The sequence below is a fragment of the Pteronotus mesoamericanus genome, unplaced genomic scaffold, assembly GCF_021234165.1.
Source record: "Pteronotus mesoamericanus isolate MK-2021 breed Mesoamerican mustached bat unplaced genomic scaffold, CSHL_Meso_final contig_68, whole genome shotgun sequence".
Lineage (NCBI taxonomy): Eukaryota > Metazoa > Chordata > Mammalia > Chiroptera > Mormoopidae > Pteronotus > Pteronotus mesoamericanus.
Genome location: NW_026555234.1, coordinates 182,764 through 204,806, shown reverse-complemented (window position 1 = coordinate 204,806; position 22,043 = coordinate 182,764). Strand labels below are relative to the sequence as shown.

Sequence of the window (22,043 nt, the reverse complement as noted above, 5' to 3'; positions counted from 1 at the left end):
CGCCGGGTCGGGGACCCCCGCCCTCTGTGTCCCAAGGGGCCTGCGCCTGCCGGGGCCTGTGCAGGCCGACCCTGCCGGGCCCAGCTGCTCTGAGGTCCGCGGGGCGTCTGCCTGCAGGTGGCTCGTGAGGGCGTCCGGGCCGGGGGTGTGGGGCCCGCCTGGTGTTGCTGGCAGGGTGTCCACCCTGGGTCGTCCTGCAGGCCCTGTGGGAAGGAGTCCGGAAGGGCCAGGCTGAGCAGACCCTGAGCTGGGGACCCTCAAACACTTGGAAATGTGACCGCTCCACCGAGCAGCTGTCCCCAGACCTACCCAAGGCCTGAGGCTTCGACCCACCTCCCATGAAGAAATGAAACAAACGCGCTTCTCACATCCTCGGGGGGCGGCAGGGCAGGCAGCATGCGGGGCTCCCTGCACCCTGTCCCCAGGCCCACTCTTTTGGGCAGCCCCCCACCTCCCACGTCTCCTGGCCCGGACCCAGGCGTCAGGCCTGTGAGTGGGAGAACGGAAGGCCTGGCTGAAGTCGGGGCTGAGAGGAAGCTGCCCCGGGGCCTCCCGCCGGGACACCTCCGGGGCTGAGGGCCGGCCTGGCGCGGCGGCCACGTGGGGCCTGCAGGTGTCGGCGGGAGCGGGAGCTGGAGCAGGGCGCCCAGCAGCCTGGACGGCTCCCTGAGCTCGGCTGCGCGACCAGGGGCGGCAGGAGGAAGGGCGCCCCCCGGGGGGCGTCAGGGGCCAGGGCGGCTCCAGGATCCACCGCTTCCACCCCCACCCCCCACCCGCCCCAGCGACTCCTTATGACTCAGCCGTGGGTTCGGTGACATGTTGATGAAGCGGCCACCAGGGGAGCCCTGGGTGCTGCTGGCGACAGGGCCCTGCAGCTGGTCCTCCCCGCAGCCCCCGCACAAGGCCCGCGCGGGGACGCAGGGCGGGGTCTGGCGACCCTCAGGCAGGGCGGGAGGGGGACCGAGCGCGACCTTGCAGCGCCCCCGCGGTCTCCGCAGTGCAGCGCCCGCCGCAGCGGCGGCCCCGAGGCCCAGGCGGGGGCGGGGCGGCCCGTCCGCGGCGACCTTCACGCTCCTTCCCCGCCGCGGGCCCGGCCGCCGGAGGACGGGGGCGTCCCTGCGACTCTGTTCCCCTGAAAAATAGGTCCCGGCCGGTCTGTGGGTCTCTCCCCGCCGAGGCGGGGGCAGTTCACGAGTCTGGGGGCGGTTGGGTGTGGGTCGCTCGCCGGGGCGGGACCACTGTCACCACCGCGCCGGGGTCCGCACTCCCGCGCGCGCCCGGGTGAACGGAAGGGGGCGCGACCCCCGTTCCTCCCTCTCGGCGCGAGGAAGGGCTTTTCCCGCAGGGGGTGCACTCGTGTCGGCCCCGCACGCGTTCGCGAAGCGCCCCCAGCGCGCGGGAAGGCGGCCCCGCACCCGGACACGCATGGGGCGCCGCATCCAGACTCTGGCTGCGGCGCGGGCCGGGGTCGCGCGCGCTGGCTCTGAGGCCTCGAGTCGCGGGACCCCCGAACGCGACCGGCGGGGCGGGTCTGGAGGCAGCTGGGGGCGCGGCTCCCGCCCCCGCCCCGCCCCCGCCGGCGCCCGCGGCCCCGCCCTCCTCGTCACCGGCGCGGGGCGGGGGCTCCTCCGTGTGACGCGCCCTCCTCGCCGTGCCCTTCAGCCGCCGCCGCAGTTCCTGGGGCGCCACATGGACCCGGCCGCCCGGAGCGCGCCCCGCCGTTGACCGCCCGTACGCCGCCTGCGCCCCGGCCCCGGAAAGGTAACCGGCGCCCCGCGCGGAGCCCCTAGCGGCCCGGCCGCCTGGCTCCGGCCCCGGTCCGCCGCGAGCGCGCTGCGCCCGGCGGGCGCTGTCCGCCGGCGCGGTGCTGAAGCGGCCCCGCGGCCCCGGCCCGCGCCCCCTCCTTCGAGCTCCTTCTCCGCGTCGCCTGCCTCTCGCATCTGCCTGCGCCCTCCTCCCTCGTCCCCTGTCTCCTGCGTTTTCTCTCCTGGCGCGCTCCCGCCTGGGGACCGCTCCGCAGAGCCGGGCAACTCGCCCGCCGCAAAGCGCCGAGGGTGCGGTGGCGGGAGCCTGGCCCGCGCCCCTCGGGGGGCTCCAGCGTCCTCACCCCGACTCCTCTGCGGCTGGGCCCCGCAGTTCCCTCTCAGCCAGAAGCCGGGGGAGAAGTTTGGAAGAGAATCTGCTTTGCAGCACAGGCGTTTGGCGGGGAGGGGGGCCCGCCTGCCACCTCCCGCCCGTCCAGCTTACACGCAGGTCCCCTTCAGAGGGAGGAGACACCCCACAGACACAGGGGCTCTGCAGGGGCCTGGGTTGCCTGCCAGGAGAGCCCCGCCAGGGCCGGGGGAATGCAAATGCAGGCTTTACTGGAAACACCTCCCCACCTCCACCTGGCCTGGGTCCCGCAGCGCCCCACCTTTGCAGATGCTGGCGGGGGGGTGTCCCCACGGCTTGGCCCCTGGGGGCTCCTCCATCCCAGTCTTTGCAGTGGGCTGGTGGCAGTGGGCACTGAATCTCCCCGGGAAGGAGCCTGGTCTCCCAACACTCCCCCAGCAGCCTCCAGGACCCCCTGAAGGTGCACCCGTTCAGGCCCCACCCACCTGCACCCTGTCTGTGAGTGGGACCTGGCCCTGTGTCCCAGAGCCCCCCAGGGCAGCCGCAGAGCCAGTCACCTTCAAACGCCCCTGGCCCTGCCCCGCTGCCGCAGGCTGGCCTCCCTCCGCCGCGCCGGCCCGCGGTGAGCACCCCCCCGGGGGCCCTGCTGCAGACGCCCCCAGGGTGGGGTGAGACCGCCTTGCAGGCCTGTGGGGGCTCTGGGGTCTGCCCGCCATGGACAGGGTGGGCGTAGAAGCCCCCTCTTCAGGGACCCTCCTGGGACCAGAGTCCTGGGAACGGTGTTTGCTCTCAGACCCCAGACCTGCAGTGGGGGGGGGGCGGGGCGGGGGGGCAGGGAGCCTGAGGGTGGGTCACCTGGCAGCCTGTGACCCTCTCCTCTCTTCTAGGCACCGGACACCGCCACACTTGCCTGAGAGCTCGGACCCTCCGAGGAACCACTGAGGAGTCAAAGCCGTTGTCATGGAGTTCGTGATGAAGCAGGCCCTGGGAGGTAGGGACAGGGTGGGGGGCGCAGGCTGTGACCGCACACTCGGGGGCCAGGGCTGAGCCTCAGGACGCAGCCTGGCGGGGGCGCCTCAGGGTGGGCTTCGGGGGCAGCGAGGGACAGTCCTGCCGGCAGGGTCGGTGGCCCCATGGGTGAGCCAAGCCACTGGGGCAGGGGACAGAGCTGGACGGGGGCAGGGCAGCAGGCTGAGCACCAGGACCAGAGACGCCCGGGCCCCCCTGCAGGAGGCAGCGTGGCCTCTCATGTTTTCAGGGAGAGGACCCGCTCCCAGCCCTGCTGAGTCCCATGCCGGCTTGGCTCAAGGCCACCTCGGGGCTGGAGACCCTGGCCCAGGAGGCAGGGGGGCAGTGGCCCGAGGTCCACGCTGGCAGGGCGGCTTCGGGGCAGGGCGCTCAGCTCAGCCCCGGCCATGGGGCCACCCCTGCCCCCCAGCCTGCGGCCCACGCCTCGCGGCCGTGGCCACCGTCCTCCATGGACGTCCCCTCGGCCACACCTGGCCTGGCGCCGTCCCCAGCCGGGCGTGTGTCAGGTGCTGTGCCACCGCCGCCGTCTTGGAGCTGCCGCTGTGTCAGGGGGACCGGGAGCCTCGGCCAGAGGTGGGCACTGGGGCCAGGAACGGGGGCCGTGCCCTGCACCCCAGCAGCAGCCATGGCTGGAGAAGGCACGTGAACAGGCATTTTCCTGCGGGGCCGCGTCCAGAGATTTCGTGGTCAAGGCTGGGCTGCAGGTTGAGTCTAATTATAATGATTACATCACCGGACGTGATTCGAGGACAGGCAGCATCCAGGCACTTGGGGGGGGGGGGCCAGGGGGAGCCCCGTGCCGCCCAGCCAGCCCAGCCTGTGTTGGCAATTAACTCGTGGCTCATTCGGGCCCAGAGGCGGGGTGGTGGGGACACTGACAGGTCTGATTTGGCCGACTGCACGGCTGCAGCCGGCCGGGTGGTTGCCAGCCTGCGCTCCCTTTGTTTGGTGTCATCCTGAAGTTTCTCCCGCGGTTCAGGGACGGGGGTGCCGCGAGGGGGCGCCCCGGGCTCCGTGGCGACCCCCGCATTTGCCGCACCTCCAGGCGAGGCCTGCTTTCCGCCTGCGTTTCCTCTTGCCAGGCCGTCAGGGTCAGTGTGGGGACAGGGAGACAGACGGAGGGACAGACAGACAGACACGTATCCCGAGAGAGGCAGACTGGAGCCCCGCCGCAGAGGGCCTGCCGGAAGGGCCTGGGAGACGCCCTGGGCGGTGAACCCAGAGACGCGGGAAAGGGGATGGAGTCAGAGAGCACACAGCCCAGAAACAGACCCAGAAAAAGAAGCGGAAATGCCTCCGGACATGCGAGACGGGTGGAGGGAGACAGACGGAGACAGCGAGACAGCAAGGTTCCCGGGAGCCCGGCGGGGGCGGCAGCGGGGCCAGGGAGCGGCTTGGCGCCCGAGAGCCAGGGGACAGCACGTGGAGGGGGCTGGCACGCAGGCTGAGGGCCCCAAGGAAACGGGACCGGAGGTGCGGGGGCAGAACACACGGCACGGAGACTGAGACAGGGAGAGACCGACAGACACAGACGCGTCAGCAGCAGGGCACAGTTGGGGCAGAAGCCTGAGACAGCTCAGCACATGCCCGCCCACGCACACCTCAGAGACTCTCGGCAGGAGGAGGGCGTCGGGGTGCCTGCCGGAGCCGCCCTGGGGACAGGAGTTGAGTCCCGGCCCCCTGAGGCCGTCCCCGGCCTGGTGGCTGGCAGCAGCCAGTCCTCTGCTGAGGGCGCACCACCTGGCACCTCCTCCGCTGCCCTGACCGTGTGCCGGACAGAGGTGACTGCCTGGTGCGGACCCTGAGCCAGGCAGACAGACAGACAGCCAGACAGGGTGCAGCAGGCCCCCCATGCGCAGGGCCGGTCCTACGGGGCCTTGGGCCCTCTGGGCCCAGGGCACCCCGGGCCGGGGATGAGGCACGTGCCCTCCGTCCATGCTGTCTCTGCGCCTCTGGCATGGCCATGGGTGGCGAGCAGGGGACCCAGGGGCCAGTTCACCGACTGCTCTGGCCGGTCACACCCCAGCTGCTTCTTGAAGGGCAGGCAGGCAGCTATGGCCCTCGGAGGGAGGGACAGGTGGCTCCCAGGGCCCCACCCGGCGATGGCAGGACCGGCCCGGACACTCCGGTCTCCGGACCCCTGGGGTGACACTGAGGCTTAAGCGGTGGCTGTCGCCCCCGCGGCCGGGGGGTGAGCGGGCCGGCCGGAGGCAGCGTCCGCCCAGGGCGCAAGCTCTCCCGACGTGGAAGACATGCCCCTCCCCCCAGCTCTGCCCCAAGGCCAGGGCGCGTGGGCTGTCGGGGGCGGCTCTCCGGGGCCCAGCCATAAAGGGACACGGCAGCTGTGGCCGACTTCTCCCCGAGCGGATGCGCTGGAGGCCGTAGAGGCCCGTGCCACCTGCGGGCCGGAGGTGACCCCGGATTTCAGTCGGCCAAGGCTTGGCCCTGAGCAAAGGAAGCAATGAGGCTGAGTCCCCACGGGGGCCGCGCGGGGGTGAGGCCGGCCGCTCACAGCGGCCTGGAGCAGGGGCCCGGCCACGCTGCCCGGGTCTGTAGCGGCTCGGCCCTCAAGGGTGTAGTTTGAGACAGGTTCCCCGAGGCCAGGAAGCGGCACGTGGCCCAGGGGCTGAGGGGACCCAGGGATTGCGTGGGCAGGCGCGCGCCAGGCGACCCAGCCTCGGCCTGGCTGTGTTGGCCCAAAAGCCCCAGTTCTGGTTGGCTGTTCCGTCGTCCGCCCAGCGTGACACGTTCTGTGCCCAGAACACGTTCAGGCCCTTGGGGGCCGTGCGGGGGGAGGGGAGGGCTTCCCACAGGCTGCAGGCCTGAGGCCGCTCCGAGGACGGACAGACAGGCAGGGACACAGCACGCGATGGCCCAGGGCCGCAGGGACGGCGGCCGGAGGGCGGGGCAGAGCCGTGGGCAGGCCAGGGGCTCCCGGTGGCGTGGTCAGTGCGGGCCGTGCCCTGCGGGCGCTGGCCGTCCGGGCGGGGCGGGGGGCGGCGCCGGGAGGGAGGGGCCCCGAGAAGGGGCGACCCGGGCGCTGGCCCATTTCAGAGACCTCAGCCTCGTGGGGCCAGGCCCGGTCACCCCTGACCAGGCAGCGGGGGCGGGGGAGCGCAGGTCCCTCCGAGGCCCCCGCTCAGAGCGCCCGATTCCGTCGGACGCGGGGGCTCCTGGGGCACCTGCGCCCGGCGTCACCCACGTCGTGCCCGGCCAGCGGCGGGCGGGTCCCTCTCCGCCCCGCGGGGCTCAGTCGGGAACGCTGGCTCCCTCTCCTTAGGGGGCAGCTGGCAGGCCGAGCGGACAGTCCCCGCCCCACCCCACGGTCCCCTTGGGTCCCCTTGGGTCCCCTTGGGTCCTATGGGCTTGCCTGAACTCCAGCGTCCAGGCAGACGGGTGGGCCGAGGCCAGGCAGCTGTCGGGACCCAGCAGAGGGCTCAGGTGCCGGTGCCGGTGCCGGGTGCTAGGCGACCAAAGACGGCGGCTTTGCAGAGACCCCAGCAGAGCCGCCGGCCTGGGGCCCTGGGGCCCTGGAGGGCCCGTGAGTCGCTGGGCCGCCCGCCACGTAGCTTCCCTTCAGAAGGAAGGTCCTAGAAAGGTGGACTTCGCACCCAGGCCTCTGTCCATCCAGCCAAGCAGACGCCCAGCCTCTGGGGCTCCTGTCCTGCGCGGACCCACCCCAGGCCCCCGCCTGTAAGGGCGCCTGCTGCCCCCAGCGCAGCTCCAGCCGCCAGCCCAGCGGGGGCCCCTCGGGGCGTCTGGGGGAAGGCAGGGGTGGGTCCGAAGGGGCTTCCGTTTGCCAGGCCGTCAGGGAGGGCAGCCCCGGCCACGGCTCCTGTTCGGGGGCCGGGGGAGCAGGCGGGGGGTCAGGAGGGCCAGGCCCTCCTCCCGGGCCTGCCGCCCACCCCGTCCTGCCCCCTCGACGGACAGACGCCCCTGCCGTGGAAAGGCTGCGGGGGGAGCACAGAGGCTGAACGGAGGGGCGGGCGAGGGGACTGCAGCGGCCCGGCCGCACCGTCTGTCGCCGGGCTCCGCTCTGCCGGGCTCCCTAATCAGCGTTTTCATCTCGCCTCTGTCCCCCAAAAGCCAGGGGGGACGCTGTGTGTGTGTGTGTGTGCAGGCGGGGACGCGGGCGGGCGCCTGGTGTCACAGGGGCCCTGGGGAGGGGCTGGTGTCCAGACAGCTGACCCCGGTTTGCGGAACCACCACAGGCCCTCGGGGGAGGGGAGAGGTGTCCTGGCGGCTCCATCCGGCAGGAGATGAGGGACCTGCAGTCAGTGCCTGCGGGGTGGTGGCTTCCGGGAGGCACGGCCAGGCGGCAGTGACCCTCAGTCAGCAGGTCAGCGTCAGGGGGCGGAGCCTTGGGGGCCCCCAACACGCAGGAGGGTGGGCTCTGTCCCTGCCAGGAAGGAGGGGCAGAGAGCAACTTTCTTTTAGCTGTTCCATCCTGGCGTGTTGGCGCCCCAGGACACGGCGCCTCCCCCACCCCGCCCCCTCCCCTGGCGTGTGGCAGCTTCACTTGTCCTTGGGACCTTCCTAGTTTCTTCCTTGACCCAGGATGGGGAGGGGAGGCCCCCCAGGCCCCCCCAGACCCCTCCTATTGGGGGGGAGGGGCTGGTGAAGGGACTTGGCCTCAGTGATCACATCTGACCCCACCTCTGTCGTCCTGACTTTTGCTTTTAAAATGCTTCCTTGCCGTTTCACTTATTTATTCCTGATAGAAGGACTTTTTTTCTTTTTAAATTTACAAGCCTTCCGCAGAGTTTTGCAGCTGACGTGCCCTTTTAGAGCATTATTTCAGCTCCGATGGGCGGGCGAGCCCACTGCACCCCGGGCTCTGCGCGCGCCGCCCGGCCCTCCGTTGAGCGGCTGGGACCCGCCGTCTGTGGTCCTCGTACACAACGACGCTTCGGTCTTTGCATTCTCTTTCGTTAGACACATTCATACGCATCTAATTTTGAACGTGGAAGTGGACTTTCCCCATTGTTGAAATAGTAAGTGTTCAGTGTAGGGAATTGAAATACTGAAGCAAAGTACAGAAAATGGGAATAGTGCTTCACTTTTAAATTCACCTGTTATCATCACTCATTGCTTTATTTAAAAAAATATTTTCACCCTGGTTGGTGTGACTCCGTGGATTGAGCACCAGCCTGAGAAACAAAGGGTCGCCGGTTGATTTCCAGCCAGGACACAGGCCCGGGTTGCGGGCCAGGTCCCCAGGAGAGGGCGCACGAGAGGCAGCCGCACATGGATGTTTCTCGGCCTCCCTTCTCGTCTCTCTAGAAATAAATAAATAAAATCTAAAAATACTTTCTCACGTGGAATGCCTTCAGATCCCTTTTTAATTTCCCAAGACGCTGCAGGGTCCTTCCTGCTGTTTGCCAACGAGAACCAGCCGGGGCGGCAGGTGAGCCTGGGAGACGGTCACGGTGGCTCTCAGCTGCGACCGCCCTGTGTCCGGCCCCGGGACTCGGAGGCGTCGGGGGTCTCTGTCCGCCTCACAGGCAGGTGTGGGCAGAATCCTGCCCCTCGGGGTGGGCGGCAGAACCAGCAGGCCGTTCCAGAGGCGTGTGCGCAGGCCGCCCACCTTGCTGCTGCCCCCTGGCCGAGCCGGGGGGACGGGATAATTCCCATCCAGGCCGGACAAGATAACGTGGAGCTGAAGTAACTCATTTCTCAGGCCGCCCCCAAGACGAGTCCCGTCGTGTTTCTCGGGGAAGTGCTCACCGTGGCCCCTCAGGAGTTCTGTGGTTTCCGGGCCGGACTGGGGACCCGGCAGGGGACAGCCCTCGCCCCTCCCTCCCTGCCCCTGCACGGAGGCCTCCCACGGTCACTGTGGCCACCTGACTGGTGCTCACGGATGAGCGGGTGCCAGACTGCGTTTCTCTGCGATGAGACCTTGGGGCACGCGCTTCCTGAGCACGCCACCCCCCGTTTCCTCAGGCGTGTACTTTTACTGTTGTTTTTTTTTCGTAAGATTTTATTTACTTATTTTTAGACAGCGGGGAAGGGAGGGAGAAAGAGAGGGAGAGAAACATCCGTGTGATGGTTGCCTCTCGCGCGCCCCCAACCGGGGACCTGGCCCCCAACCCAGGCCTGCGCCCCGACAGGGAATCGAGCCGGCGACCCTTTGGTGCGCAGGCCGGCGCTCAGGCCACGGGGCCCCAGCAGCCGGGGCCGTCCTTTCACTCCTTTTCTCTTAAAGTGTCAGGGCTCCGGCAAGACGTGCAGGCAGGGGAGCAGTGGGCAGCCGTGGCTCACACGGGTCCACCCCGATCCTGTCTCCGGGGCCCCCCTTTTGCCTCCCTGATCTGAGCGTTAATAAACTTACTCTCACTTTCCAAGAATAAATGAACCCTTAGGTTCACCCTGTAATTAACGAGCACCTCATTCCCCATTCGCCTGATTTTCTGGGGGCCGCCCTCCATCCCACACCCGCCCGCAGCCCCCGAACACAGTGCTCCTGAGGGTCCAGAAGAGCCGGAGCAGCTGCCCCGGACACTGGCAGCTGCTTGGCCGTCCGGCCGCCGCCGTGCGGGCTTTCTGACGGAAGGGCACAGAAGGCTGGTGGAGGCCCCAGTCCACCCTCACGCCTGAGTGTGGTCAGGCGGGGTATAAAATTTCAGATTCATAGAGTTTACTCCTCAAAAATGTGAAGCCTTTTTTCCATGGTCTTCCAGATCCTAAAGTCGCTGTTGAAAAGCCAGGTGCTATTTTTATTTTCCTGGTGTTTTCATGTGACCTTTTCTCTCTCTCTCTCCAAAGGCTTTTGGGTTTTCTCTTCAACCCTGGCCTTCGGAAATGTCAGATTTCCAGCCCTCGCTGCGGGTCTTCTCCCCACCCTGCGGGCGCATCGCTCAGCTCCAGGGCGCGGCTTCTTGTCGCTCCCCCAGACGCCCCATCTGTCCCTCCTCTGCGCCCGTGGGGCCTCCAGGCTCCCCTGTGCAATGAACGTGTGGTGGCCTGGCTCTTATGTCTGGGGACTGGGTGCAGCCAGAGGACGGGGTTGGTGGGTGGAGCCGGGGCCTGGGCGAGGCCTCTTTCAGGAAACCAATGTCCACTCGGGCCCGGTGTGCGGCTCTGCCCCCGAGTGCCCGAGCCCAGCCTGAGCCCGGAGGGTCTCCGCTCCGGCTTCTCCAGGGAAACGACTTAGATTCCCTGCCGCTGCCTGGGCAGCGGGTCCCCAGGGTGAGGAGCGGCCTCAGCCGCCGGCACCCCGCCACCCACAGGGCCTGGTGCCCCCCGCCCGGAGCTCAGCTGCCAGAACGCGACGCCTCCGTGGCTTTGTAGCCGCCCGACCCCATTCTGTGTGTCCGGGTGGCATATCAGGCTAAATGTCTTCACTCTCGATTCCCACCAGGAAGCAGCGGGAAGCGGGCGGGACCACCGTCTTGACCGCGGTGCGGGCTCCTGGTTCCTGGCCGCCGCGCCGCGCTGCGTGCCCATCACGCCGCTTCCCCCGTGCGCGCCCCTGAGGACGCCTGCCTTTGCGATGACCGTGACCCCACCCCCTCCCCGTTGGAGGGGGACAGGCGGGCAGGGTCCCAGCAGTCACGGGGCCTCCAGGGGGGGGAGCTGCAGCGGAGCCCAGTCCGCGCTCCGCCCCCCGCCCGCCCGGCCGTGCCCCGTGCTGGGGAGGAAGGCGGGGCGGGTGTCAGGGCTGGCGCCGGGCCTCAGGACAGCCCCCGACCCCGCTCCAGGAGTCCCCGCTGTCCACGGACCCGGAGGCCCCAGGGCAGTGGCTCTCCAAGGGCGAACCTTCACTTTGCCCTAATGAGAACAGCTACCTCCACGGCCAGTGTACAGGGGCCTGACCGCCCCCGCCCCCTCTTCTGCTCCTCCTCCTCCTCCTCCTGCTCCTCCTCTTCTCTCTGTCTCTCTCTCTGTCTCTCTTTCTCGGCTGATTTTTGGCATAGTTCTTATGCCGATTTCACAGAAATAAACTGTGGAATTTCCTCCTTTTTTCTCCCTTCCAAGAACATTCTAAATACCGCTGGAACTATGTTTCCTGAATGTCTGAAACACTCCATCTGTGAATTCTTAGACATACTTCTCAGTTTCTGACAACAGTTTTTAGAGGCCACTCCACTCCCGTGTCACATGTGCGAGGACCGCGAGGCCAGCGGTCCGCGGTCGTTGGGACCCCTTCGGCCGGCGGCCCTCCCCGCCCCCGCGTGCTCCCCGCTCTCCTCCCACCGCGCCGTCCCCGTGCCGGGCGGCCGTGCCCTTGGCCCGTCTTCTCCCCAGGACCGCGGCCGTGCGGGCAGTGTGGCCCCCGCTCCTGGCTGAGGCTGAGGCGCGGCTGTGTCCTGTGTGTCCTGCTGATGCAGGGACGTGAGGGGCGTTTGTTCCAGGGCGTCTGTGGCGCCCTCGGCCGGAGGCTCCGCCAGGTAGAGGCCTCGCTCTCCGGTTCCCGGACGCAGCCCTTGGGGTTGGACTCCCGTTCTAACTCGTTCCCCGTTAGAGGCCCCCCACTCAGCCACTGCCCTCAGGGAGGCTGCGGGCGGCCTCCTCCGTGGGGTCAGGGGTGAAAGGGCAGAGCTAGGGCAGAGACCTGCCCCCTCTGCCACCCTCTACCCTAATGCTAGGTCCGCCCCCCGCGTCCTGCAGGGAACGTGAAGGGGCGTGGGGAACAGGCGGGGTCCGTCTGCACACCCCTGGGCCGTGGGGCTCTGAGCCCTCGGCACAGGGGGCTCTTGGGCCCCCCAAGGTCCCGCTGGGGACACCTAAGAGCCGGGTCCATTCCCGCAGCCGGTGTCTGTGCAGCCGGCCCCCAGCGTGAATCGGCTCCGCCTGACCTCTGCCCTCACCCCTGGCCCAGGAGAGGTCATCCAGGCTCCCCTTGCCGCCCCATGCTCTGCTGCGCTGCTGGGCCCGCTCTGACCCCTCTGACCACTGGGCCAGCCCAGAGCTCGGGCCGGCACCAGGGACGGTGGCGCTGGAGGGCCCCAGGCAAGCCCCCAAGGCCGGCGCCTAGCGTCACCGAGCTCCGCACGCAGTCGGTGCTCACTAAACGCTTGTTGCAATTGCTGGAGCTCCAGCCCAGTGACACACAAGAGGGGCCGGTTCAGGGACCTGCCGCCAAGTGAGGGCGGCCTCGCCAGCCCCGTGCCCCCTGCCCGCCCCCACATTTCACCCTCAGGAGGGAGAGGCGCGTGGCCCCCTCCGCCCTCCTCCTCGGGGCTCCTGTGCTTCCCCGGGCCTCTCTCCAGGGGCGCCCGCTTGTCCGGGCGAGAGAAACGCACGCAGCCACCATCCACCTGCCTCGGGCGCCAACAGGCCAGGGAGGCGGGAGCGCGGCGGCCGCTGCCCCTGGGGGGGGTGCCCCTGCCTCCCCCACACGCCAGCCAGAGAGGACGGCAGCCCAGGAGGCGGCCAGCTGCCGGCCCGGTTACCAGGGGAACTGTCCGGAGAGCGTGTCAGCGACTCTGTGACCCAGTTTCCTGCGAGTCATTGGCCTGAAATCTGTTTGGCAAAACTTCACAGGTGCGGCTGAGAATGGCCCTGAGGCCCTCGGTCTGTCCACCCGGGTCTGTGCCCCCGGCCGAGCACCTGGCGTAGGCGCTGCCCGTGCCCGCAGGGACCACGGGGGTGAGTCGACCGCACACCCCACGACCTGCACAGGCCTCCGGCCGCCAGGAAGGCCCAGGTGATCAGCATGGTGCAGCCTGTGGGCGGCTGGTGTTCAGCCCAGAGCGCAGCCAGAAACTGGTTTGTTTTCCACCTGCAGCGGGCGGCTTTCCAAGCTGCGCCCTCCTCCCCGACGAGGGGCAGGTGCCTGAGTACTCAGGGGGCAGAGGCAGCACCCGGCAGACAAACCTGCAGGGAAGGGGGCCCGTCCAGGCTCCGTCCCACGCAGCCCGGTGCGGTGCCAGAGCAGCCCGGCCACGCTGAGAGCGAGCGCCAAGCACGTGGAGCCACAGCCTCCGGGGGAGCGGGCAGGGCCGGCCCGGAGCCAGGGCGGGGACAGCGTGGCTGGAGATGCGGGGTCAGCACCCGCCCACACGGACAGTTTATTCCCAAGGCGCCTGCTTGGCTGGCCTAGGGCGGAGCTCGTGAAGGGTCAGGGGAGGGGGAGGGCCTCCTGAGGTGGGGGCACGAGGTCCGTGCGCACGGGGACAGCTGTCACTGGGAGCAACGGGGGTCCCCTCGGGCACACGCGGGGCCGGGGAGCGTGCAGACGGCGGGCCAGTTGGCGGCTCTGGCCGTGCATGCATGTGTGGAGGGCGCCCTGCGGGCCTGGCCGCTGCGGCTGAGAGGCACTGACCCGCGGTGCTGCCCCGGGGGTGCCATGCGTGGGATGGGCACATCGGCCGCTCTGCTGCCTGGAGCTGCCAAAGGGCCAGGACTCGCCGTGGCACCTGCCGCAATCCGAGGCTGTAACCACGGTGCTCAGCCCTGGGGGACCAGTCCCGGGGTGTCCGGGGACGTGTTGGTTGTTGACTATGGATCGGGACCTCAAGAGAACAGCCGTGGCCGGCGCAGCAGGAGAGATCAGGGCGCCGGGCGCAGACTCAGCCGCCGCCCAGCCGCTGCACACCGGGCCCGCCCCTCCACCCGCCGGCCGCTGTTCCGCCACCCCTCCGGCACTTCCTGGGGGCTGAGCTTCAGTCCGACAGAGCGCCCACAGAGGAGGCACCGGCCTGCTCCAGAGCCTCACAGAGACATGCGTGTGCACACACACGCAACCCTGCCTCCTTGCAGATGACCCGTGCACCCCGCCTCCTCCTGCCCCCGGCCCCCACGCTTCCCTCTGCAGGTAGCAGGAGCCAGGACCTAAGCCCGGGCCGGGCAGGGCTGTCCCCCTGCGGGGCTGCCCCAGCTCACTCCCTTTCCTGTCCTCAGGGGCCACCAAGGACATGGGGAAGATGCTGGGGGGCGACGAGGAGAAGGACCCCGACGCAGCCAAGAAGGAGGAGGAGCGGCAGGAGGCTCTGCGGCAGGAGGAGGAGGAGCGCAAGGCCAAGTACGCCAAGATGGAGGCCGAGCGCGAGGCCATGCGGCAGGGCATCCGGGACAAGGTGGGGCTCGGCGGCGGGCGCAGGCGGGGCGGCGGGCGGCTGGGCCCTGGGGCCGGGGAGCCCCCGCCCCTCCCACGGGGAAGTCGGCCCTGAACCTGCACCCACCCGGGCACCGCCCCGCGGGGGCTGCCAGGCCAGGCCTGGGTGCGGGACCAGCCCCGGGGGGAGGAGCGCGGTCGGGGGGAGGGCCATGTGGAGCCTGGGGGCCCCTTTCTGCCCCCGCTTGGCCAGGCTGCACTGGACAGGACTGTGGCTTGCCCCCCGGGAGCTTCGGGGCGCGGCCCCTGAGGGGTGCGGGATGAGGGGTGGCTGCGCCCTAGGCCGCCCCGCGTGCCACGCAGGCTCACTGGGGGTTGCAGTGCCCGGCGGGGGTGGGGGGCCCAGCCCTTCCTGCCCCCGGTGGCCTGTCCTCGGGGTGGGGACACCCAGGCACCGTAGACAAGGTGGAGGTTCCTGCAGGAGCGGCTGTCTCCCGGGGGACCCCTCCCTGCCTCCGACCTGCCTCCAGTGGCCCGGTCGGGGGTGGGCAAGGCCAGGGCCACTGGGGGCCAGGCTGGAGGAGAGGGGCCCAGGGAGGGGTCCCCTGAGCCATGTGGCCTCCCAGGGTCCTTGAGGCGATGCCACCTGGGGTGCTTGCCCTCCCCGGCCCCTGCCGGGTGGGGCCTCCTCCCCCAAAGGCCCTCGTGCCTCGGGGCGCCCTTTGCACCGAAGGCATCGCTGGGTTTGGGTGCTCCGGTGGGAGGTGGGATTTGGGGGCGCGGCCTCGCCGGGCTCCTTCCTGCCCCCAACTGCCTGGCCCCCATCTCTGGGCTCTGAAGGAGGTGGTCCCAGCCATTGTGGATGCACCCTCGGGGTGCGGGCTGGGTGGGGGCCTGGAGGCTTCCTGAGTGGGTCTCCACGGTGCCGGGCCTGGACCAGCCAAGGAGCCGGGAGGCGGACGGGGAGCCTGCTGCGCTCCGCCTCGGGGCGCGCGGGAGGGCCCGCTCCCCGCCCTCGCGAGTGGTCAGTGCAGGGGCCCCCGCCTGGGGCCCTTCCCTAGGGACCTGCGGCTCGTGAGCCGCCTCCCCGCCCCGGTTCTGCCTGTCCTGCCGCAGTCAGGAGCTGTGTGGGGAGGAGCCCGAGAATGGGCACCGTCAAGCAGACCCCCTGGAAGCTGTGCTGGGCACAGACGGGTCAGAGCCCGGCGCGGGTGCAAGGCAGGAAGACAGAGACAGAGAGACAGAGGGAAAGACAGAGAAACAGACTCGCCCTGTCGTGTGTCCCCCCTGCGCCCCCGCCAACGCCGCGCCTTCCCGGATCCGAGGCCGCTCGGGAGAGCGACGACAGGTCCCAGACGCTGGAGCCCCGGCTTCCCGCTGCAGCACTGCAGGCTCCGGAACCTGGTCCACTCCCTGCGAGGAGCCTTCGGCTCAGCAGAGAGGGCCCCCCCGACCAGGTCCCGCGGCCCCACGGCCCCCCAAAGGGGGAGCGCGCACGGCGAGGGGCGAGGGCATCCCCGGGACGCGCAAGGGCGGGGCGCCCCCTGGTGGCCCATGTGGGGAGCGCGGCGCCTGGCGCCTCCCGCTCCGCGGCGTCCCAGCTGCGTCCACTGACCCGGCCCGGCCCTGGCCCCGCGAGGTGGCCCGACGCCCAAGTCCGCACCGTTCCCCGCAGAGCGCCCCTCCACCTGGCTGTGCTCCGGCCTCGCGCGCCCGCCCTCCTGCTCCGCAGAGGTGCCTCCCCGCTGGCCCCGGCTTCCTCCCGCCCTCCCCTGGCCGGTGTGCCTCTCCATCGGCCTCTGCCAGGGCTCGTGAGGGATGGTTAGGGCAGGGGTGCGGGGTTCCCGGTCCCAGGCCCCTCACCCGGAGACGAGGCTGAGAGGCACCTCCGCGGAGGGAGGCTGGTGGGCGGAGCCTCTCGCTCCCGGCGGAGCGCGGGAGCAGGTGGGAGGGGGGCTGGGCCCACCTGTGCGTCACCTGCACACGCGACCCTGCTGTGCTTCGTGCTTCCTGATTTGCACGCCCACCTTCAGATTGGCATGCGCACCGCCAGGCGTGGGGCTTCCCGCCTCCAAGTTTCGCAGCTTTGAGCCAGAACCAACCCCCCCGCGCCGAGCCCCGCCGGGTTCCGGCCCCCGCCCCGCCCCGCGCCCCCGCCATCACTCCTAGCCCGTTGGAGGTTTGTGCCGATCCCGGCGGGCGCGATCGCCGCTTATTACTCGTGCGGTCACACTGCCGTCTGGGGCGCAGGCCGCCCCGAGCTGCCTCCCAGCCGCAGGCCGTGGGTCCAGCGCTGATGGCGTGGCCTCTCGGTGGTCAGCGTCGCTGGTCAACAACTGTCGACGGACCCCGGGCTCTAGGGCGTGGGAACCTCGAGCTGGCCGGCTCGCAGCCGCCTGAGCCAGGCTCTGGGGCTACCGCGGCGCAGGAGCGCCAGGCCCAGAGAGGAACGTGACCCTCAGGTCAAGGCCAGAGTGAGCAGCCTTAGCCTCAGAAGCTTTCAGGCCTCTGGGGCAACCGGGCTGGGGTGTCTTTCCTGCACCCCGTCGGGGAGGAGCTCCGAAAGTGCCTGCAGACAGGGTCCCAACCCAGTCCCCTGAGCTTGCTTCCCGCCCCCTCCCCGGGTTCCTCCGCTCAGCCCTCCTGTTGCAGGTGAGTTCCCCCTGCCAGGCCAGTGTTTCTGCCAGGACCAAGCGTTTCCCGGAGCCCAGTCCCCTTCGCTGTGCGCGTGGGGCAGGCCGGGGGCAGCACAGCCTCCTGGGCCGCCAAGGCCCACGCAGGTTCCCGCCTTGTGCCAGCCGCCCTGCCGGGGAGGAGGCTGCTCTGACCTAGTTTCTGGCCGCACCTCCCACCCCAGCCCGCGCGCTGCCCTGCAGGACTCCCGGGCCCAGGCGTCTCCCTTCCTCCTGTGGCCTGGGCCGCGGCTGCCTGCGGCGGGGGTGTCCCAGAGCAGCGGCGGCCCAGGGAAAGGGCGCGTGCTCCTTGCACCGGCCCCCAGGGGTGCCTGGCGTGTGGCCCGCGTGTTGCCCTCAGTGCTCAGTGCCTGCCGCTCCAGGCACCCTTGGGCGCCCTCACTGCCCCTGGTCGGGACCCTCCCAGTGCTTCTGGCTCCGGTCAGGGTGCAGAGGGGGCTCCGTGCCACTCAGGAGCCCCGCTGAGGAGGTGCAGCTGTCCCTCGTCCCTCTGGCCTACAGGTCCCCCGGCTGTGCTCTGGTCACAGCTGGGCCGAGCGCGTGGCTTCCTCTTCCCAGACCTCGGCTGAAGGTGGCTCTTGCTTGCCCCGTGCCTGCAGCCCCAGGGGAGAGCAGGGGTGGGGCACAGTCAGCCCCCCAACCTGAAACACGGCAGGGCCGTGGAGAGCCAGGCTTTGGGGGAAAGGGCTGATAAGGAGAGATTTGTGGGCAGTGGGGGTCCCCCGCTTGGGCAGAGCACCCCGTCGCCAAGGCCACGTGTGGGCCCCTCGGCAGCTGGCTGTCGCGGACACCCGTACCCAACCCCCGTGGGCCGTCCTCACCCCCTGTTCCTTCCTGTGGGCTCCCAAGTGAGACCTGCAGCCTCGGACCTGACCCAGGGGCTCCCCTCCCCGCAGCGTGGGCGGCTGGCCAGACCCCCAAAGCCGAGAGGCCAGCCCGGCCCCGCCTGGCTCCCACCAGCCCAAGGCGGGGGTCCTGCTGTGGCCTCCAGGGCTCCCTGCGACCACAGGCTCAGGCGGCAGGGCCTCTGGGGGCAGGGACTGATGGGTCTGGCAGGGCCGAGGTGGCCTCCGGGAAACCTGTTCCCTCAGTTCGGAGGCCTGAAGGCTGTGCTCCCGCCGAACCCTGCAGGAGCGAACTCTTCCCGTGTCTGCCGCCGGGCAGCCGCGGTGTCCTTGGCCCGGGGCAGCATCCCTCCCGATGTTCATCTGCCTCCCCGTTTTCACACGGCCTGCTCTGTGCCTCACAGCAAACGCTCGCTGGACCTGGGGCCCAGGGTTCTCTCCTGCCGCTCTTACTGTCATTACATCTGCAAAACAACGCTGTTTCCCAATAAGGACACATTTGGAGGTTCCTGGGACGCGGGGGTTTTTAAATCCTCACCTGAGGGCATGTTTATTGATCTTAGAGAGAGAGGAAGTTGGGGGGGGGGCGTAAACATCCATAGGTTGCCTCTTGTGTGCACCTGGCCAGAGCTCAAACCCACAGCCCAGGCGCGTGCCTTGACTGGGAACCAAACCTGCAACCTGTTGGTCCCGGTGATGCTCCAGCCAACTGAGCCACTGCCCAAGGCTCCAGGGGACAAGGATTTTGGGGGATACCATTCGACCCACTACAAGGGAGGAGCTGGGTTGGGTGGGGGGCAGGCACGCAGGGAGCCAGCCCTGTGGCCGAGGCCCCGAGACACCCACCGTGGAGTGGCCATGGGGCATGTCTCCTACCAGTGGCTCACAGAGCGCAGAGGCATCTGCCAGGGGCTGGGGTCATGGCTGTGTCCCGGGGAGACCTGGCCGGGCACAGGGGTGACAGTTGGGCCGGGACCAAGGGTCTGGTCAGCTGGCAATGGAGCAATGGGTCCTCCCCGCCATGGCCACCCTTCCCGCTGCTCCTGTGACCGGCCCGGGCCAGGCTGGGGGCTGTACAGCTTCCTCAAGGAGGCACCGGGCAGGGCAGAGCTGGGGGACCCTGCGTGGTGCCCCCAAACAGGTAGACATGCCTGTACGCGCTCCCCTGCGGCTTCCCGCTTGCGCCGGTGCCCAGGAGCTCTCTGTGGGGGCCTCTGCGCCCTCCTGAGTGGGGACTCTGCCTTCCCTCCGGGGTTCTGGTGGGGCCGAGGTGGCCTCCCATAGCCGTGGGTGCTGCCCCTCAGGCCCCTCACCCAGGTCCTGCGGGCACAGGGCCCGGCGGGGCCGCTGACCTGGGCCTGTCCCCACAGTATGGCATCAAGAAGAAGGAGGAGCGCGAGGCCGAGGCCCAGGCGGCCATGGAGGCCAACTCGGAGGGCAGCCTGACGCGGCCCAAGAAGGCCATCCCGCCAGGCTGCGGCGACGAACCGGAGCCGGAGGACGAGAGCATCCTGGACACGGTCATCAAGTACCTGCCAGGGCCGCTGCAGGACATGTTCAAGAAGTAACGCCCGCCCCGCCCTCACCCGCCCCCCGCCCGGCCCCGCGGAGGCCCCCAGGGAGGCCGGGAGCAGAGTGCAGCCCCAGCGCGACACAAGCCATAGTCCCCGTCCCTGCGCCCCGCGCCCCTCGCGGGGGCGCCTCTGCCCGCCGCCACCCCTCCCCGCACTGCCACGCGCCCGCCACGTGGGAGGGGCGTCGACCCCCAGGGACCCTGACGTCCGTGCCGGCGGCCGGGGTCCAGCCCCCTGAGCTCCCCCTGAGCTGGAGGGTTGGACCCCTGCCTCGAGCCCGGAACCCCCTGACCACCCCTGCCCCTCACCGCCCGCCCAGCAGCGTCTGAGGCCGCGCCACCGGCCACCCCTCCGCGCTTGATGCGCGCTTGATCGGCCCCAAACTCAGGAGCACAGCCATAGTGGGGGGCGGGGGCGCGGTGCGGGTTGGAGGCGGCGGGAAGGGCAGCGGCCGGTGCCTGGGCCCCTCCCTGTCCGATGCGCCGGACCCGCAAGCACTCCTCCCACGCTGACACCCTGCGCGGCCGCCCACCTCTCCGTCTGAACCCGTCGCGTTCGTCGTCGTCCGTCCGTCCCTCCCCCGGGCCCGCTCCTCCGGGCGCCGGGGCCCTTTTCTAAGCTGAAGGAAACAAAGCAATACGAGTGGGGGACCCCCACCCCCGGAGTGGAACACGTCCTAGTACGTCAGCCCGCCCGAGTCCGGCACCGCAAGCCCGCCCTCCCGAGGCTGCGCGAGGGAGACCCTGCTCCCACCCTCCGGCGGAGGGAGCCTTGACCGGAGGGGTGTGCCCGCCCCCGCCGCTCCCTCCCGCCGGGCGCCCCGAGGCGTGGCGCGCGCCCGGCGGATTCGACAGCGGACCCCGCAGCCCTGCTTGCCCCCGTCCCTGTTTAATTTGCATCACATGCGTTGAATCTCAGGTAAACGAGGTCTAGTGTCTTCGGGGAGTTTATCTGGACTGAAAGCCGGTGGCCTTGGTATGCGCGTCCGAAATCCGTCGAGGGCAGGAGTGGACGGCCGGGCGCGGCTCCGCAGCGCTGTTCAGAAAAGCCATAACGACCAGACCGCAATACGAACGGCGCGCCCTGCGCCCCGGCTCCTCCGCTGCCCCGTCTTCCTAGATGCCCGTTTCCACGCTTCGGGTGCCCGCTCCGAGCAGGCAGGGCGTTGTCTCGCAGAAACCCCGCACCCGTCCCCCGCGCTTGGGGCGCCGGAGCAGCCCAGCTTCGCGTAGACCTTGGATGTCGTCCGTCTGTCTGTCCTCGCGCCCGCGCCTCCTCCGCATGTCGGGGGCGCGGCGTGTGTCCTCTCCGGATGGAATCGCAGCCAATAAACACCACCGTGATTTCATACCGTGTGGACATTCTCTCCGGAGACCTGATCCCGCCTGGGAGGAGAGAAGGGGCCGGTGGGACCCACAGGGATCCGCCCCCTCCCCCCGCGCCCATCCGATAGGAAGCATTTTCCCCTCCTCCTGGAGCGGCTGCAGGGCCCCCCACCACCCTGTCCCAGACGCCCCTTCCCTAAGGCAACCCCAGCAGGAGTAATCGTCTAAGACGCAGGCCAGGCGACCGCTTCAGCCTGGGTCCCCTCCGCGTAGCGCCCCGCCCCCCACCTCCAAGACCCACCGCAGGCTCCTCCTCCCCCACAGCTGCCGCAGGCCCTGGGTTGGCTGGGGTCCCACTGTGCGGGCCGTGCCCCGGGCCTCTCTGCTCTGCCCTGGGGAGCCTGCCCCTCGCCAGCACGTCCCGGGGGCCTTGGTCTCCCACCCCGCAAGGGGTGCCCGCGCTTCTGGGCAGAAGCAGTTAAGGTGCTAGTGGTACCTGCCTAGCCTGGGGCACCCCAACCCCCGCGGTCTCTCCCTGGGATCTGCCCGGTCCCTCCCGTGCCCAAAGCCCACACGGCGGGCTGTGCCCAGAAAGGCCTGTTAGACTCCCACTTCTGGGGTCCTCTCCAGGAGGGCGGCGAATCTGGGTCCCCGGCGACTTTTCTCACCGCTGGCTGCACTCGCAGGGGGCGTCCGGCCTCAGCGCGGAGGGGGCCGTGCTCACCCCACCCTGCCCCTCGCATGCCTCCCCACCAAGCTGCGCCCCAAGGCACCCCCGGGAGCCAGCCACAGCCCCCCCCCCCCAGCCGCACATGCTGGGTGGGGAGGGGTCTGGGAGGAACATGCTCTCGGACCAGCGCAGGGTGGGGTGGAGCATCTCCCATCCCCCTCCTGCCGGGGGTGGGGTGGGGGTGGGGCGGCTCCCAGCCCCAAACGACACTGAGCGTCCTGTGCACCTTCCACCTGCTGAGGGAGCAGCCGTTCACCCTCCTTGCCTGGACCCCAAGCTCACAGTCCTCGCAGCCAACTCTGTGCTTTGGGCTCTGCAGGCAGCGCCCAGTATGGCTGTTCCTCGCAGGGCACCCAGCATTCAGTCTCCCCTCCACCCAGGCCCGGCTGGACCCTTCTTGGTGCGAGGTGGCGACGGGTGTGCCCGCAACCCTGGGCAGCCCTCCTTCCTCAGCGACTGGTGGGCAGACCCCTCGGGTGCTGGGGTCCGAGGGCTCCAGGGAAAGCAAGCACTTGCTGTTGACTGAGCCCCAACTCAGTCCCAGGCACGGAGGGTAACCGAGGACCCTCGTCCTGGGACTGGTTTTTCCAGCAGCAGGAGGCAGATGATAAACCCACACAAAAGCCAAGCGGAGATTCCTTCTGCGGAGGATGTCAGTCAGGGTCAGGGCACAGAGAGGGTGGTGAGGCTGCTGCTCCTCGCGCGGGGGTGATGTGGACAGAGAGCCCCGCGGAGA

The 22,043-nt window shown here is 69.8% G+C and overlaps 1 protein-coding gene across 1 annotated transcript; it reads left to right on the top strand.

The window, feature by feature from the left end:
• The first annotated feature begins 1,671 nt into the window (after positions 1-1,671).
• CPLX1 (complexin 1) lies at positions 1,672-20,632 on the top strand. Its single transcript, XM_054581848.1, has 4 exons — positions 1,672-1,761; positions 3,000-3,103; positions 13,987-14,162; positions 19,049-20,632. Exons 2-4 carry the CDS (start codon positions 3,073-3,075, stop codon positions 19,244-19,246), a joined length of 405 nt encoding a protein of 134 aa, XP_054437823.1. The 5' UTR covers positions 1,672-1,761; positions 3,000-3,072; the 3' UTR covers positions 19,247-20,632.
• The last annotated feature ends 1,411 nt before the right edge of the window (positions 20,633-22,043 follow it).